The sequence below is a fragment of the Garra rufa genome, chromosome 7, assembly GCF_049309525.1.
Source record: "Garra rufa chromosome 7, GarRuf1.0, whole genome shotgun sequence".
Taxonomy (NCBI): Eukaryota; Metazoa; Chordata; class Actinopteri; order Cypriniformes; family Cyprinidae; genus Garra; species Garra rufa.
The window spans coordinates 25,897,319-25,916,159 of record NC_133367.1 but is presented as its reverse complement, the minus strand read 5'-3'; the positions used below and the strand labels follow the sequence as shown (position 1 = coordinate 25,916,159).

General features: G+C 34.2%; 1 protein-coding gene across 1 annotated transcript; it reads right to left on the bottom strand.

The window, feature by feature from the left end:
* Nucleotides 1–141: 141 nt before the first annotated feature.
* LOC141339333 (axonemal dynein light chain domain-containing protein 1-like) lies at nucleotides 142–15,120 on the bottom strand. Its single transcript, XM_073844951.1, has 25 exons — nucleotides 14,961–15,120; nucleotides 10,818–10,990; nucleotides 10,636–10,739; nucleotides 10,468–10,546; nucleotides 10,293–10,378; nucleotides 10,142–10,198; nucleotides 9,821–9,929; nucleotides 6,871–6,992; nucleotides 6,648–6,788; nucleotides 6,463–6,567; nucleotides 6,260–6,380; nucleotides 6,075–6,176; nucleotides 5,826–5,992; nucleotides 5,681–5,750; nucleotides 5,355–5,589; nucleotides 5,060–5,276; nucleotides 4,781–4,874; nucleotides 4,033–4,220; nucleotides 3,242–3,332; nucleotides 3,029–3,130; nucleotides 2,849–2,944; nucleotides 1,087–1,200; nucleotides 721–812; nucleotides 520–650; nucleotides 142–260 (listed from the first exon to the last, which is right to left on the bottom strand). The coding sequence occupies exons 1-25, from the start codon at nucleotides 15,052–15,054 to the stop codon at nucleotides 142–144; spliced, it is 3,009 nt and encodes a 1,002-aa protein (XP_073701052.1). The 5' UTR covers nucleotides 15,055–15,120.
* Nucleotides 15,121–18,841: the final 3,721 nt, after the last annotated feature.

Below are 18,841 nucleotides of genomic sequence, written 5' to 3'. Positions count from 1 at the left end.
GCTTTATCATTTTTTTATTTATTTATCGTATGGGTTGATATTAAACTTTGCACCATCTAACTCTCACATTAAAAACACTAATAATTTTAAATACTTTATTAATTTGCCTGACATGAGCTCCAGTATGGTCTTTATTCCCATTTAGCGTTTTTTGGTTCCTCTGGACATTTTTGGGCTTGCTTCAGGTTTCTGACTTCTCATTTTTGCTTCAGAAGGGGTGCTGGGGGCCTTGGTTGCAGGTGTAACATTCTTCTTGCTCGCTGTAACAAGGATAAATACTAGAGATTAGAAACAGGTCAGAATTGACCAATAGAAATGAACGTGGTAGTTACGTTGCTGTCTATGCAGGGTCAGAAAGCTCTCGGATTTCATCAAAAATATCTTAATTTGTCTAAAAAAGTCTTATGGGTTTGGAACGACATAAGGGTGAGTAATCAATGGTCGAATTTTCATTTTTGGGTGAACTCTCTGTTTCTTGTTCTGTATCTGAAGTGTAATGTTCGGCTCTGACACACTTACACTTGGTCTCCACACTGGGCCGAGCCTGTAGCTGCCTCTCCATATCTTGTATCTTGTCCAGAGCTGCCTGTAGGTCTTCCTCAGCCTTTAGCGCTCGTACCTCCGCGCTGATAGCTCGCGTCTCTACATCTCTGAACAATACAGCTTACGTAAAGACCACTATAGATCTGATTAAGGAGAAATGTTTCTTCTAATACTTACAGAAGCTCTTGCTGAAGAGTTCTCACTGCTTCTAATTCATTGAAAGCTTCCTTGGCATTTTCAGTGTGAGGAGACACCACAAGTTCTTCAGTCTAGAACAAAAATAAGAAAAGATTGATACTTTACTCCAGAGATCTTCAAATTTGGCCCACAAGATCCACTTTCCTGCAGAGTTTAGCTTTAACCCTAATCAAACACAGCTGAGCAATAAGCATGCTAGTCTTCAGGATCATTAGAAAATCACAGGTAGGTGAGTTTGATCAGGGTTGGAGATAAACTCTGCAGTGCATTGGCCCTCCAGGGCAAGACTTGAGGAATCTTGCTTTGCAGGTGGAAAGCTGATGGAGATGGATACAGTCCACTCACCCCTGTAAGTTGGACCATGTCCTCTCCTAAGTTCTTCTCAGTGATATTGCCATCATGACCAACTAGCTTCATGACTGAGCCATCTTTGTCATGCCTGCTGTCCTTTTCTTCCTCCTGCGGAGGATTAGGTGCTTTTATTTGGTGCTAGTTCATGTAACCAAACTAGCTATACACCGCGTTCCAAATTATTATGCAAATGATATCTTTCTCTGGTTTTCATAATTAGTCAATGCAAATGACAGTCAGTATAATTTTTAAGTCATCAACCATTAGGGTATAATTCGAATTTTATTGAACAAACCTCCTAATGATAACAGTATTTATTTCAAAAATAAAAAACTGAAAATGCACTGTTCCACATTATTATGCACAACAGAGTTAAAACATTGTATAGGTTGTAAAGAACTGAAAATGGGCATTTGCTGAATTTGCAGCATTAGGTGGTCATATTTACTGAAATCAAAAGCTATTTCAATCAAAAACATCCTAACTGGGCAAGTTACATCTTACCATAGGACCCCTTCTTTGATATCGCTATCACAATTCTTGCATCCATTGAATTTGTGAGTTTTTGGAGAGTTTCTGATTGAATTTGTTTGCAGGATGCCAGAATAGCCTCCCAGAGCTGCTGTTTTGATGTGAACTGCCTCCCACCCTCATAGATCTTTTGCTTGAGGATGCTCCAAAGGTTCTCAATCTGGTTGAGGTCAGGGGAGGATGGTGGCCACACCATGAGTTTCTCATCTTTTATGCAGATAGCAGCCAATGACACAGAGGTATTATTTGCAGCATGAGATGGTGCATTGTCATACATGAAGATGATTTTGCTATGGAAGGCACAGTTCTTCTTTTTGTACCATGAAAGAAAGTGGTCAGTCAAAAACTCTACATACTTTGCCGAGGTCATTTTCATACCTTTAGGGACCCTAAAGGGGCCAACCAGCTCTCTCCCTATGATTCCGGCCAAAAACGCCACCTCCTTGTTGTGGTCGCAGCCTTGTTGGGACATGTTCCATCCACTACTCCATCCATCTGGACCATACAAAGATGCACGACACTCATCAGTAAACAAGACTGTTTGAAAATGAGTCTTCATGTATGTCTAGGCCCACTGCAACCTTTCTGCTTGTGAGCATTGGTTAGGAGTGGCCAAATAGTAGGTTTATGCACAACTGCAAGCCTCTGGAGGATCCTACACCTTGATGTTCGCGGGACTCCAGAGGCACCAGCAGGTTCAAAAACCTGTTTGCTACTTTGTAATGGCATTTTAGTAGCTGCTCTCTTAATCTGATGAATTTGTCTGGCAGAAACCTTCCTCATTCTGCCTTTACCTGCACGAACCTGTCTGTGCTCTGAATCAGCCTCAAATCTCTTCACAGTACAATGATCACGCTTACGTTTTCGTGAAATATCTAATGTTTTCATACCTTGTCCAAAGCATTGCACTATTTGGCGCTTTTCGGCAGCAGAGAGACCTTTTTCTTTCCCATATTGCTTGAAACCTGTGGCCTGCTTAATAATGTGGAACATCCTTCTTAAGTACTTTTCCTTTAATTGGGCTCATTTGGCAAACTATTTATCACAGGTGTCTGAGATGCATTTCAGTGATCCAAAGAGCCATGAGACACAATACCATCCATGAGTTTAATTGAAAAACAAAAAACTGTGTGTTTATGACACTTACATCCAATTTGCATAATAATTTGGAATGCGGTGTATGGCTAGCAAGCTAATGGCTTATATGAAATAAAGTGTTAGTTACATATTCATCAGCACTCTGAAAAGAATAAGGCCCAGTGGCGTCTTTCAAGGGTTTCTCTTCATCTTCTTCTTTAGGCTCCTCTGGTTGTTTCTTGAGCTAAGAAGATATACAAGAAAGTTGCTCACATTCTGTACTAGAATAGCTGTATTCTACCAGAGGGCCCATGATCTTGTCACTCACAGACTGTGGCAGAGTTTTTCCAGACAGCTGCAGGTCCACAGGGCTTCCCTTCACTTCAGACAGTAGTATTCGACAGGCCTCCACCCACTCGCCACACTCTTTCTAAACAAACACAATGCAGAAGAATCCATGGCACTTCAGGCGAGATGTCAATCTGTATCATTACTCAAGAAAGAGACCTTGGTTGAGAAGATCAGAGGGATTGTTAAGCACCTGAAGCTTAGCAAGATGGTAGAGCTCATTCTCTGTGTCATCCTGAGTTGAGCTCTTCCGGATTGCCTCCTCCACAATAGCCTGACAAGAGCTGCAGGAGAATTTGTGTAATGAATTTATGCTCAACTATAAGCAGGTTAGTCAGGGGTGTACTAACTCAATCCTGGAAGGCCAGTGTCCTGCAGAATTTAGTTCCAAACTCAATTAAACACACCTAAACCAGCCAATCGAGCTCTTATTAGGGATACTAGAAACCTCCAGGCAGGTGTGTTCAGGGAAGTTGTAGGTAAACTCTGTAGGACATCGGCCCTCTAGAAGCAAGTTTGGACATCTCTGAGCTAAGGTATATCTTCTAGATGAGGGGTGCCCAAACCTGGTCCTGGAGGGCCAGTGTCCTGCAGGGTTTAGCTCCAACCCTAATTAGACAAACGTGAACAGGCTAATCAAGCTCTTACTAGGCATGCTAGAAACTTTTAGGCAGGTAAGTTGAGGCAAGTTGGAGCTAAACTCTGCAGGACATCAGCCCTCCAGAACCAAGTTTGGACACCCCTGAGCTAAGGTGTATGCTCTAGATTAGGGTTGCCCAAACTCTGTCCTGGAGGGCCACTGTTTTGCAGAGTTATCTCTAACCCCAATTAGATGCCAGCTAACCAGCTAATCAAGCTCTTACTAGGCATGCTAGAAACTTACAGGCAGGTGTGTTGAGGCAAGTTGGAGCTAAACTCTGGTTGGCACTCCAGGACAGAGTTTGAGCACTACTGTTCTAGATGCAGTGATTTTAATTAGATTACCTTGTGATGTACTTGGAGATGTAGTCAAGTTTCCCAGAGAGCTTCCTAGCATCCTCTTCCAGCTTCTCAACAGACACGTCCACAATGGCATTCAATTCAGGCATTGGAAGATTTGGTTCCTGGACCGGCAGCATCAGTAGAAGAAGGTCCACCATCCACCGAATCAACTTGGTGTGAACAGAAGTTACCTGATGACACATGATGAGATCATCACTCATAGCTTGGGAAACAGGCATCCAGTCCTGCTCCAGGAAGTCCACCTTCTTGCAGAGTTTAAGTTGAATCTTGGTTAAACACCTTTGTACCAGGTAATCAAGGTCTTCTGGATTACTAGATTATTAGCATAAGTAGATCATAGAGCAGTGGTGTCCAAACTCAGTTCTGGAGAGCCGGTGGCCTGCAGAGTTTAGCTCCAACCCAAATTAAACACAACTAAACCAGCTAATTAGAGGCTTAGTTGGCATAGTAGACACTTCCAGGCAGGTGTGTTGAGGGAAGATGGAACTAAATTCTGCAGGACACTGGACCATGTTTGGACACCCCTGCCATAGAAACTCTTGGTACTTATATTATTACAACGCATTTGAGAAACGCAGCTGTCCTTCCCTAAGCCACAAGAGATGACAATCTTGTCTTGTCTAGCCCAGGTCTAAGGTTCTAAATTCTGCCGGAAGGTGACCTCCAGGAACAGGAATGAACATCCCTGACTTAGGGCATGCAAGAAACGTTACGCATTCCTGGAGTGTACCTCCTCATGAAGCCTCATATTTTCACAGTTGAAAAAGTTTTCTTGAGAGAACTGGAATTCCTTCAGTGCCTTTAGGACATCATCCATTTCAATCCTGTCACAGATACCAACAGAGAAATTGCATATGGTTTAACTAGAAACACAAAACAAGTCCTGTGTGTTTTGTGTCTTTTGTGTGTTTCTGCCCATGTTTATGCGGGTCTATTTTGTTTAGGACACAAGGTATCTCACAAGTTTTTGCAAGATGACTATAATGCTTGATCCTTGCATCTCTCTTACTTGGTGTGAGGTTTCTTTTTAGCCCTGTCCCGTTCTGACTGTGTGCTGTCCACTAGCTGGAGAGCCTCCTTAGATAGATTCATCAAGTTGCCAAGAGCTTCCTCCAACTTGAGCCAATCACTCAAGGACTGCTCCTCTGAAAGTCCACTTAAGGACTTTAATTTTCTTGACCAGAACTCCGTATTTTCAATAAGCAACATTAGTGTTGCATGGATCCCTGCATAAACCACCAAGAGCAGATGTCAATATCTAGTGGAGAAACCAAACAAGACTATGTGAGGAGCTATGTACTCACCACTTTCTCCACTAATACGGATTCCCAGTTGGTTCTGGAGCTCAGTAATGGTCTTTGCCAGCTCCCTCATGGCCTCCTGGCCTTTAGGTGGTCCTCCTTCTGGACCAGAGTGTCTCCTAAAAAGCTGGAGACAAACCTCAATCCAGGACTCTTGGAGGTTTGCTAGCATTACAAGTGTTTCCTGACCAGACACTAGGTCCTCTCCTCCATAACGCTCACACTGCTGTGCCAGCACCTATAGGTGGATAGAGATAGCTGTAATCTTCACATTTAAAGTAGAAGATAGAATGGTAATTCAGTAAGAAATAATGAAAATGATTGCTAACCGTTGACCATTGCTTCAGGTCTTGGGACAGCTCATCTTCTGAAGACTTGTCAATGTTCATATTAGGGTTCCTTATGAACCATAAGAGAGTGAAGTCAATAAAACATAACAAAAATACAAAGGAAAAAAGAATTTCCTTCACTGACCTTGATTTGTCTGAGTAAAACTTGTGCCACTTGACAACATCAGCGCGGACAGATTTGATGGTCTCGCGTTGTTTGCTTTCAGCTTCTCTGAGGTTCTCCATGAAGTTGGTCAGCTTATCTTTCCACTGCTCAGTCAATTCCATGATGTGAGAAACATCCTCAGAGTCCTGAGAATAAAAATAACATGGATATTACATTGTTTTAAATATTAAAGTCTTGACAGAATAAAATATTAGGCACATCAAGTACCTTTGCTGTTAGGAAAACCGTGAAATGATCTGCAGTCTTGGCCCAGATCTGTTCACTAATATTTAGCCGTCTGACCAGATGAAGTTTATTGATCTTTATTATCTAAAAGAAATATGTGAGATATTTAAACTGAAAAATTTTAAATTCTTAATCTAACATTCAAGCAGAATGTCACAAAAAGTCACCTTGACTGCAAGACTGTAGGTGGCTTTTCTCCAGAGGTCCTTTTCATCATATAGCTGAGACATCTGTCCTTCAAGTCTCCTTCGCTGCAGCTCATAAAGCTCATGGTACTCTGCTACAATACTGCAGAAAAGTCACTTTTTTAACCAGTCAGACAATGAATCAGTATGAGTAAACACTGTTTACATAGGTTTATTTCACGCACTTTGCATTGCGTTGCGACTCCTCCAGGGCTTTAGCGAGCTCCCCTTTGGCTTCCTCTGCCTCTTTGGACACATTCTCATCATGTTCTTTCATAGCACTCAGTTCCCTTTTACAGGTCAGATATAAACAAGGTTAAAATGAACAGATCACACTCAATTCACTATTCATAATTTGTATCCTGCTTACAAATTGAGTTTTGAAATGGAGCTTTTGAAGTGAATGATCTCTTCGGTGAGCCGGCGGTCTAGAGCCTTCTGTGCTAAGGTTTCTGTGTGTAAACCCTTCACCTGCCGTGGAATACGGTCGAGTAGGGCCACATACCTCTCCCTGAACAGGTGTAAGAGGAAATGCAGTCACTCTCTAATGAACACCCAGAAGAAAAAAACAGAGGTAGAACTGTGATGGAGACCTAATCTTGGCGAGAAGTTGTCCTCTCTCAACACATTCGACGCTGACCTGGCGGATCAGCTCGTGGAATACGATGTTGTAGATGTTCTGCTCGATTTGAACCAGCTCCAGTAAATTTTCAATCTGAAACATGATAAATATATTATAAAGATACACTTTTGTATTATTGTATATCGTATATATTTAGTATAGTTATGTACATCATCAATGTTAACATACCAACCTACATAAATCTGATTTATGGCGTTTATTTACTTGTTTGTGTAATTTTATTGCATATTTATACTTAAAAACTAAACTGCAAGAGTTTAATAGTGCCATTGTGGTGACTGTACAGTATAATGTACTGTAGTTGTGTAAATTACTTTATATTGCATTATTGTTAACAGTGTTGGGGAAAGTTACTTTTAAAAGTAATGCATTACAATATTGAGTTACTCCCTAAAAAAGTAGCTAATTGCATAACTTTTGTGTTATTTTTAGTCATCAGGGCTTTTTGTCGTAACGAAAGTTACTTTTAAAAGTAATGCATTGCAATATTGAGTTACTCCCTTAAAAGTAACTAGTTTCATTACTTAGTTACTTTTTATAAATGTGTTACATTACTTTTGTGTTACTTTTTGTCATCACGAAAGTTACTTTTAAAAGTAATGCTTTACAATATTGAGTAATTCCCAAAAACAGTAAATAATTGCATTACTAAGTTATTTTTTTTATGAAAGTAATGCGTTACATTACTTTTGACAAAAGTAACTTTTGTATGCAAGTAATGCGTTACGTTACTTTTGACAAAAGTAACTTTTGTATGCAAGTAATGCGTTAAGTTACTTTTGCATTACTTTTTGTCATCCGGGCTTTTTGTCATCATGAAAGTTATTTTTAAAAGTGATGCATTACAATATTGAGTTACTCCCTAAAAAAGTAAATAATTGCATTACTTAGTTACTTTTTATAAAAGTAATGTGTTACATTTCTTTTGTGTTACTTTTAGTCATCACGAAAATTACTTACAATATTGAGTTATTCCCAAAAACAGTAAATAATTGCATTACTAAGTTATTTTTTTATGAAAGTAATGCGTTACGTTACTTTTGACAAAAGTAACTTTTGTATGCAAGTAATGCGTTGTTACTTTTGCATTACTGTTTGTCATCCGTGCTTTTTGTCATCATGATTGTTGTAATGATAATTGCATTACTTAGTTACTTTTTACAAAAGTAACTTCTATGCAAGTAATATGGTATGTTACTTTTGCGTTACTTTTTGTCATCAGGGATTTTTGTCATCATGAACGTTACTTTTAAAAGTGATGCATTACAATATTTAGTTACTCCCTAAAAAAGTAAATAATTGCATTACTTAGTTACTTTTTATAAAAGTAACGCGTTACGTTACTTTTTACAAAAGTAACTTCTATGCAAGTAATATGGTATGTTACTTTTGCGTTACTTTTTGTCATCAGGGATTTTTGTCATCATGAAAGTTACTTTTAAAAGTAATGCATTACAATATTGAGTTACTCCCTAAAAAGTAACTAGTTTCATTATTTAGTTACTTTTTATAAAAGTATGACGTTACTTTTGACAAAAGTAACTTTCGTATGCAAGTAATGCGTTACTTTACTTTTGCATTACTTTTTGTCATCAGGGCTTTTTGTCATCATGAAAGTTACTTTTAAAAGTGATGAATTACAATATTGAGTTACTCCCTAAAAAAGTAACTAGTTTCATTACTTAGTTACTTTTTTTATAAAAGTAATGCGTTACATTACTTTTGTGTTACTTTTTGTCATCACGAAAGTTACTTTTAAAAGTAATGCATTACAATATTGAGTTACTTCCTAAAAAAGAAAAGTTTTATTAGTTACTTTTTATAAAAGTAATGCATTACGTCATTTTTGCATTACTTTTTGTCATCACGAAAGTTACTTTTAAAAGTAATGCATTACTTTTAAAAAGTAATGTTACATTACTTTAGTGTTACTTTTAGTCATTAGGGCTTTTTGTCATCGCGAAAGTTACTTTTAAAAGTAATGCATTACAATATTGAGTTACTCCCTAAAAAAGTAAATAACTGCATTACTCAGTTACTTTTTATTAAAGTAATGCGTTTCGTTACTTTTAACAAAAGTAACTGTATGCAAGTAATGCGCTACTTTACTTTTGCATTACTTTTTGTCATCATGAAAGTTACTTTTAAAAGAAACAACTACAATATTACATTACAATATTGAGGTACTCCCTAAAACGTAACTAGTTTCATTACTTAGTTACTTTTTATGAAAAGTAACATTACTTTTGTGTTACTTTTAGTCATCAGGGCTTTTTGTCATCACGAAAGTTACTTTTAAAAGTAATGGATTACAATATTGAGTTGCTCCCTAAAAAGTAAATAATTGCAATACTTTTTTATGAAAGTAATGCATAACGTTACTTTTGACAAAAGTAACTTTTGTATGCAAGTAATTTGTTACGCTACTTTTGCATTACTTTCTGTCATTAGGGCTTTTTGTTATCATGAAAGTTACTTTTAAAAGTAATGCATTACAATATTGAGTTACTCCCTAAAAAGTAACTAATTGCATTACTAAGTTACTTTTTATGAAAGTAGTGCGTTATGTTACTTGTACGTTACTTTTTGTCATCATGAAAGTTACTTTTAAAAGTAGTGCTTTACAATATTGAGTTATTCCCAAAAAAAGCTTTACTTTTTATGAAAATAATGTTACATTACTTTTGTGCTACTTTTGCGTTACTTTTTGTCATGACGAAAGTTACTTTTAAAAGTAACGCATTACAATATCGCGTTACTCCCTAGTGTCCTTTAGCTACTTTTTATGAAAGTAATGCATTACGTTACTTTTGAGGTACTTTTTGTCATTACAAAGTTGCTTTTTTAAATATTTTTTTACACTTTTATTTATTTATTTGTAGCATTTTTTTCTAACTAACCTGCGAGAGTTCGGATAGCTCTTGAAACTCTTGATGGACACCTGCTTTTTCCAACATTTTGTCCATGACCTTCATTAACTGTATCACCTCAAGACGTCCACTTGGTTTCCTAGTGGTTGTTTAGAAATGATAATAAATATTAATATTAATAGAAATCATTTGACATAGTGGTTGTTTAAATATATAAATGTTTATAATAGTAATATTATTATTAATAATATTTTTCAAATAACTAAATGATAGATAGATAGATAGATAGATAGATAGATAGATAGATAGATAGATAGATAGAAAGATAGACAGATAGATAGAGCAGCTCACATTGATGGAAAGACTCTTAGCTTCTGTTTGTCATCTTCTAGGAGAACCGTGAATTTGCTATAAAAGGAATGAAAACAAATAAAGCAAAGTACTTGTTTAGCTGTAGAACAACAAGATCGATGTTCTTACTGACCAAAGCTGACTGACTTACTCATCATAGCACTGCAGTCCCTTGAGGCCTTTGTTTTTTATGATGTGATATTCTTCCGGGATCAATGTTTCCAGAGAACTCACGTCCTTCAACCCAAAAAACAACACAAAGTTTCAACATACAAAAAGACATTAAGAATTTAGCACCAGATTCAGATTATTCTCCTGTCACTTGCATTTTGATCTCCGTCAGCGCAGCTTCTTTCAGCCATTGGCGGAAGAGGCACTTGAGCATCACAAAGAAAGGATACATCTCTGTTCAGATTCAAACAAACAAAGTGAGCTAGAAAATCTCTTGGCCTGTTATGTATAAATGTATGTTATGCATAATGATTCTTTCCAACCTTCCAGCTCCAGTCAGAGAGGTCGGCTGGTTGAGAAAGTATTGGTATTTCTTGCGTCTAGCTGGATGGTGCCACACTGCATCAGGGCGATGTATTAAACAAACCTGGAAAAATAGGTAAAAAGAGCTGGTTAGGTATTAGAAACAATGTGAAAAAGAGAAAGGTGGTGAAGTGGCACAAACCTTAAAGTCCTTTGGAGTTTTGGTTAATCTGAGGGGTCCGAGTCTGTCTTGAGGACATGCGGTGGATGTTAAAGTTGCAAGAAGCTCGTCTGGAATTAAATCATCACGCACTTGCAGGCTGCTTCTGTCTTTTACAGGTGTCCTCTCACTCACCTCAGGAAGATCTGCCACCACTAGACAGATGAACCACATTAAATAGATACAAAAACATATATATAGATAGATAGATAGATTTGTCACACTTTAATGTTTCAGATCATTAAACTAATTTAAATATTAATCAAAGATAACACAAGTAAACACAACATGCAGTTTTTCTTTTGTCTTTTATTATGAAGGGAAAACAAAATCCAAACCCACATAGCCCTGTGTGAAAAAGTGTTTCCCCCTAAACTTAATAACTGGTTGGGCCACCCTTAGCAGCAACAACTACAATCAAGCGTTTGCAATGAGTCTGTTACAGCGCTGTGCGGGAATTTTGGCGCACTCATCTTAGCAGAATTGTTGTAATTCAGCCACATTGGAGGGTTTGAGCATGAACCGCTTTTTTAGGTCAAGCCACAGCATCTCAATAGGATTCAGGTCAGGACTTTGACTAGGCCACTCCAAAGTCTTCATTTTGTTTTTTTTTCAGCCATTCAGAGGTGGATTTGCTGGTGTGTTTTGGGTCATTGTCCTGCTGCAGAACCCAAGTTCGCTTCAGCTTGAGGTCACGAACAGATGGCCGGATATTGTCCTTCAGGATTTGTTGGTAGACAGCAGAATTCATGGTTCCATTTATCACAGCAAGTCTTTCAGGTCCAGAAGCAGCAAAACAGCCCCAGACCATCACACTACCAACACCATATTTTACTGTTGGTATGATGTTCTTTTTCTGAAATGCTGTGTTACTTCTACGCCAGATGTAATGGGACACACACCTTCCAAAAAGTTCAACTTTTGTCTCGTCAGTCCACAGAGTATTTTCCCAAAATTCTCGGGGATCATCAAGATGTTTTCTGGCAAAACTGAGACGAGCCTTTATGTTCTTTTTGCTCAGCAGCGGTTTTCGTCTTGGAACTCTGCCATGCAGGCCATTTTTGCCCAGTCTTTTTTTTTTTATGGTTGAGTCATGAACATTGACCTTAACTGAGGCAAGAGGCAGTTCTTTATATGTTGTTGTGGGGTCTTTTGTGATCTCTTGGATGAGTCGTCGCTGCGCTCTTGGGGTAATTTTGGTTGGCCGGCCACTCCTGGGAAGGTTCACCACTGTTCCATGTTTTGGCCATTTGTGGATAATGGCTCTCTCTGTGGTTCGCTGGAGTCCCAAATATTTAGAAATGGTTTTATAACCTTTTCCAGACTGACAGATCTCAGTTACTTTCTTTCTCATTTGTTCCTGAATTTCTTTGGATCTCAACATGATGTGTAGCTTTTGAGGATCTTTTGGTCTACTTCACTTTGTCAGGCAGGTCCTATTTAAGTGATTTCTTGATTGCGAACAGGTGTGGCAGTAATCAGGCCTGGGCGTGGCTAGTGAAACTGAACTGATGCTGCGTTCCAGGCAGGTTTTTTAACTGGTAAATCACCACTTTAAACCACGACTCACGACTTTGTAGTGTTCCAGGCAAGTCAAGCCAAACTGCCTGGGCACATTTATGAATTATTATTATTTTTATATTATTATTATTATCACTGGCAGCCATATCACCCTGTAGCCCAAGACTGGTTGCCCACTGAAGCTAAGCAGGGCTGAGCCTGGTCAGTACCTGGATGGGAGACCTCCTGGGAAAACTAGGTTGCTGCTGGAAGAGGTTCTAGTGAGGCCAACAGGGGGTGCTCACCATGTGGTCTGTGTGGGCCCTAGCATCCCAGTATAGTGACGGGGACACTATACTGCCAAAAAGCACCGTCCTTCGGATGAGACGTTAAACCGAGGTCCTGACTCCTGACTCTCTGTGGTCATTAAAAATCCCAGGATGTCTTTTGAAAAGAGTAGAGGTGTGACCTCGGCATCCTGGCCAAATTTGCCCATTGGCCTCTGAATCATCCCCATATTCCGATTGGCCTCATCACTCTGTCTCCTCTCCACCAGTCAGCTGGTGTGTGGTGGGCGTTCTGGCGCTCCAGGTGGATGCTGCACACTGGTGGTGGATGAGGAGATACCCCTGACACTGTAAAGCGCTTTGAGTGTCTAGAAAAGCGCTATATAAATGTAACTAATTATTATTAATTTGATTGCAACGTTATATTGTCCTAAGCTCTATTTTTCCACCGTGTACCACTTGCATAAACACCGCACCCATTAGTGCTGACATTGTTGTTTCGTCAGAACTCGTAACTGGGAGTACATCGATCTAGTACGAGTTCACGAGTGGGAAGTCATGGGTTTGACTGCCGTTCCAGTGCACTTTCACGGGTAGAAGGTTGGAAAAACACGGGTTACGGGTTGCCTGGAACGCGGCATGAAACTGAAGTTATGTTTTAACGGGAGGGGGGCACTTTTTCACACAGGGCCATGTGGGTTTGGATTTTGTTTTCCCTTCATAAAAAAACTCTTTGGGTTAAAAACTGCATGTTGTGTTTACTTGTATTATCTTTGATTAATATTTAAATGTATTTGATGATCTGAAACATTAAAGTGTGACAAACATGCAAAAAAATTAAAAATCAGGAAAGGGGCCAACACTTTTTCACACTGTATGTATCTATAAATCTATGTAAAAAAAAAAAAAAAAAAAGATGTTAAAATATAAATAAAAAATAAGAAAAATTGAAAAGTTTGTGATGTGGAATAAATATTTATAATTATATATATATAGAATAAATATTATTGAATAATGAATAATAATACGATATAAAAAGGGTGGGTTGTTTCAACCCAATTTTGGGCCAAATATGGACTAACCCAACTGTTGGGATACATTTTTTAATTAAATTTTTAACCCAACAAATGGGTTACTTCATATTTGATTTAAAATTGGGTTGAAACAACCCAGGATTTTTTCAAATGTAATAATAATAATAATATAGTATATCAATTCTGGCTTATAAAATAATGTTAGATCTGATAAGCAATTGGCCAGTATTAAAATGTAATATTTTGTTTCAAATAAATAAGTAAATAATGTAGTTGGTGATATGGAATGACTGACTGACTGAATAAATAAATAAATAAATAAATAAATAAATAAATAAATATTGAGAATAAAATAATATAGTAGGTGATGTGGAATAATAAATAACTAAACAAATATTATTTTATAATATTTAAATAAATTATCTTAATTTATATTGGTAAATAAAGATACGTAATAAATAATAGTGATAAATAAATAAAAGTTGCAGAAATAAATAGTTTTATAATAAATTGGAATAAATAGATGCATGAATGAATATAAAAATGAAATATATTTTAAGATGAATTAAGAACAAAGTAGATGACTAGGCATTAATAAATTAATAAATAAACAAGAATAATAATAGAAACGGTTTGTGATGTGGCAAATAAATATTACAAATGTGACCCTGGACCACAAAACCAGTCTTAAGTCGCTGGGGTATATTTGTAGCAATAGCCAAAAATACATTGCATGGGTCAAAATTTTTGATTTTTCTTTTATGCCAAAAACCATTAAGAAATTAAGTAAAGTTCATGTTCCATGAAGATTTTTAGTAAAATTCCTACTATAAACATATCAAAATGTAATTTTTGATTTGTAATATGCATTGTTAAGAACCTAATTTGGACAACTTTAAAGGTGATTTTCTCAGTCTTTTTGATTTTTTTGCATCCTCAGATTTCTGATTTCAAATAGATGTATCTCAGCCAAATATTGTCCTATCCTAACAAATCATACATCAATAGAAAGCTTATTTATTGAGCTTTCATATGATGTATAAATCTCAGTTTTGTCAAATTTAACCTTATGACTGGTTTTGTGGTCCAGGGTCACAAATAAAAAAACTTGGTGATTAGATAGATAGATAGATAGATAGATAGATAGATAGATAGATAGATAGATAGATAGATAGATACCAAAGAATGCTGTAATAGAACAAATACATAAATATTAGCCTAACATTGAAGTTGCTGATGTAACGTTAGCTTTGAAAAAGTAAGATTAAAAAAGAAAACAGTATGTTATTATTGAGTTGACTCACTGTTATTGACAGCATTGCTCGATCTCTTCGTCCTGCGGCTCTCGGGTTTTGCTCCATCCGGAGGAGACGGGCTGCACTTGACGGACACCGACATAGCTATTGAGACCGTCTAAACTCGCTGGACACTGTTTACAGATGAATAACCGCGGAAAAGACGCAAAGGCGCTAAAACGTTCAACTTTCTGCCGTTCTCCATGCTGTAGCGCTCCAGACAACGCATAAAGTTTGGCTACTGCGCGCGAGTTGCTCCAAAACAGCAGCTAATAAAAGTTTGTTGCCATGGACGCGTCGCGTATCTACGTAACTTTCCACAGTTACAGAATCACACTCCAGAGACTCTTCTGACTAACATGAAGACGATACTTTAATCATTTGGTTTTCTTCTATTGATAGCATACGTTGTTTCCTGTGGTAAAATTAATCCTTTTTAAATATTCATAAGTTGTTTCATTAATAATTTAGCGGGTCAATGATACCATGGCAGCCAAACAAATGAGTTTAAGGTTTACATCTTGGAGAGAAAAAGTTGCTTGTTATTGTTGTCTAAAACTAAAATTCATAAAACTAAGATTCATATTCATGAGTCATTTTAATTAAGCTGAAATAAAGTAAACAATGAAAAACTAAAATTTAGAAAGTTTGCCCAGCTACCTCAAAATAAAATAATAAATAAAGTTATACAAAAAAAATAAAACCCCAAAAGTAATACAAATGATGACAGCACATAACAAAATGACTATAAGTTAAACTTAAAGTAATACGACAACTGAAAATATAAAAATTAAAGCTGCAATAAGATATAATAATAACAATAATATAGCATATCAATTCAGGCTAATAAGATTCTTCATAGTTATATCTGATAAGCAACTGGCCAGTATTAAAACTTAATATTATTTAGTTTAAATAAATTAAAAACACAAAAAATTATAATAATTAAAGCTACAATAATATTAGATATAATAATGATAATAATAATAATAATAATAATAATATTTATAAATAATATTATTGTAATATTTTGTTTAAATAAATAAATAAATAAAAAAGCTACAATAATATTAGATATAATAACGATAATAATAATAATAGTATAGTATAAATTCTGGCTAATATATTTATATCTTGTTAAAATTTAATATTATTTTATTTAAATAAATCAAAAATAGAACAAATTAAAACAAACATTAAAGCTTCAATAATAATAATAATAATAATAATAATAATAATACAGTATATAAATTCTGGCTAATATAAATAGCTATATCTGATTAAAAAGTAATATTATTTTGTTTAAATAAATCAGAAATTAAACACAAATAAAAAATATAAAGATTAAACATTTAAATATAATAATATTAATATAGTATATCAATTCTGGCTAATATATCTAATTAAATTTTTATATTATTTAGTTTAAATAAAAAAAATTAAAGCTACAATAATATTAGATATAATAATGAGAATAATAATAATAGTATAGTATAAATTCTGGCTAATATATTTATATATTATTAAAATGTAATATTATTTTGTTTAAATAAATCAAAAATAGAACAAATTAAAACAAACATTAAAGCTTCAATAATAATAATAATAATAATAATAATAATAATAATAATAATAATAATAATACAGTATATAAATTCTGGCTAATATAAATAGCTATATCCGATTAAAAAGTAATATTATTTTGTTTAAATAAATCAAAAATTAAACACAAATAAAAAATATAAAGATTAAAAATTTAAATATAATAATATTAATATAGTATATCAATTCTGGCTAATATATCTAATTAAATTTTTATATTATTTAGTTTAAATAAATAAAAAATTAAAGCTACAATAATATTACATTTAATAATAGCAATAATTCTAATATAGGTAGTTATATCTGATTCAAATGTAATATTATTTTCTTTAAATAAATCTAAAAACAAAAGAAATATATAAACATTAAAGCTACAATAATAATAATAATAATAATTTAGTATACCAATTCTGGCTAATATAGTAGTTATATATGATTAAAATGTAATATTATTTTGTTTAAATAACATTATTGTGATAGTATTATGTTTAAATAATATTCTTTTGTATAAATAAAAAATAAAACACAAATCTAAAAATTAAAGTTACAATAATATTAGACATAACAACAACAACAACAATATAGTATATCAATAGTTATATCTGAATAAAATGTAATATTATTTTGTTTAAATAAATCAAAAATAGAACAAATAAAAAATATAAAGCTTAAATAATAATAATAATAATAATAATAATAATAATAATAATAATAATAATAATACAGTATATAAATTCTAGCTAATATATATAATTATATCTGATTAAAATGTAATATTATTTGTTTAAATAAATCAAAAATAGAACAAATTAAAAAATATAAACATAACATTTTTAATAATAATATTAATAAATAATACAGTATATAAATTCTGGCTTGTATAGATAGCTATATCTGATTAAAATGTAATATAATTTTGTTTAAATATGTCAAAAATAAAACACAAATAAAAAAATTAAAGATTAAAGCTTCAATAATAATAATAATAATAATAATAATAATATAGTATATTAATTCTGGCTAATATAACTAATATTTTATATCATTTTGTTTAAACAATATTTTTTTTTAAATAAATAAATGTTATATATATATATATATATATATATATATATATTTAAACATTAACGGTACAATAATAATAAATTAGTATATTTATATTAGTATATTAAAATGCTTAAAAAACACAAATAAAAAAAAGAAAGCAACAATAATATTAGATATAATAATAATAGTAATAATTCTGGCTAATATAGATTGTTATATCTGATTAAAATGTAATATTAGTTTGTTAAAATAATAATAATAATAATAATAATAATAATAATAATAATAGTACAGTATATAACTTTTGACTAATATAGATAATGTTATATCTGATAAGCAACTGGCCAATATCAAATTTAATATTATTTTGTTTTTAATGAATAAAAAATAAATACGTTGAAGTACTAAAATTACTAAAGATAAAACTGAAATAAAAATGAAGCTTTACAAAAATATAAAACCCCCAAAATGAATACAAATGACAACAGCACATAACAAAATGACTAAAAGTTGAATATAAATTAATATGAAAATTGACAAATATAAAAATAAAAGCTACTCTAATATTATACATAACTAAAAATATTAATAAATACTTTATAAATTATACAAACGTTTTTTTCCTTTCTTTACAAAATGTGATTAGAAACCATATTATGGATTGTAATTACAATTTTGATTGTTAAAATAAACATTTACTGAATAAAACATACTACGGTATATCATTCAAATTTGAGGTAAGGCTTCGTGTCCACATCTCCATATTTTATTCACAATCAGAATTTGAGATAAAATACATTCCTACCTTAAAAAATGATTTCCAGCAATCACCTGTTTTCAATCAAATCTGATATTCAGTCTATACTGTATGTTTTAATGATATGTGCATTATCCCAGATAATCTAATACATACATGGTACCTAAATCTTCATCCTCTAAGTCTAATATACATGAAAAACTGGATTCCATAAACAACACTTGATTGAATGCAATACCCACTTGTATTTTGTATGTAACTGATAACGACAGAGACAGAGATTGATCTGGAGGTAGCCGTGGCTCTGAGTGCACTTCAGTCTCACTGGAGGATCTTATGGTAGGGGTGCAGCTTGAGGGAAGACGTGAACGCGCGGATGTCTGTTATGCTGGTGGCTTTGGCGAGGATGGGTGAAGCGGGGAGGAAGGTGAGCTCGGACACGTCCCCATAAGTGGAAGTCTTCGTTTCTGTATCCTGAGTCTCG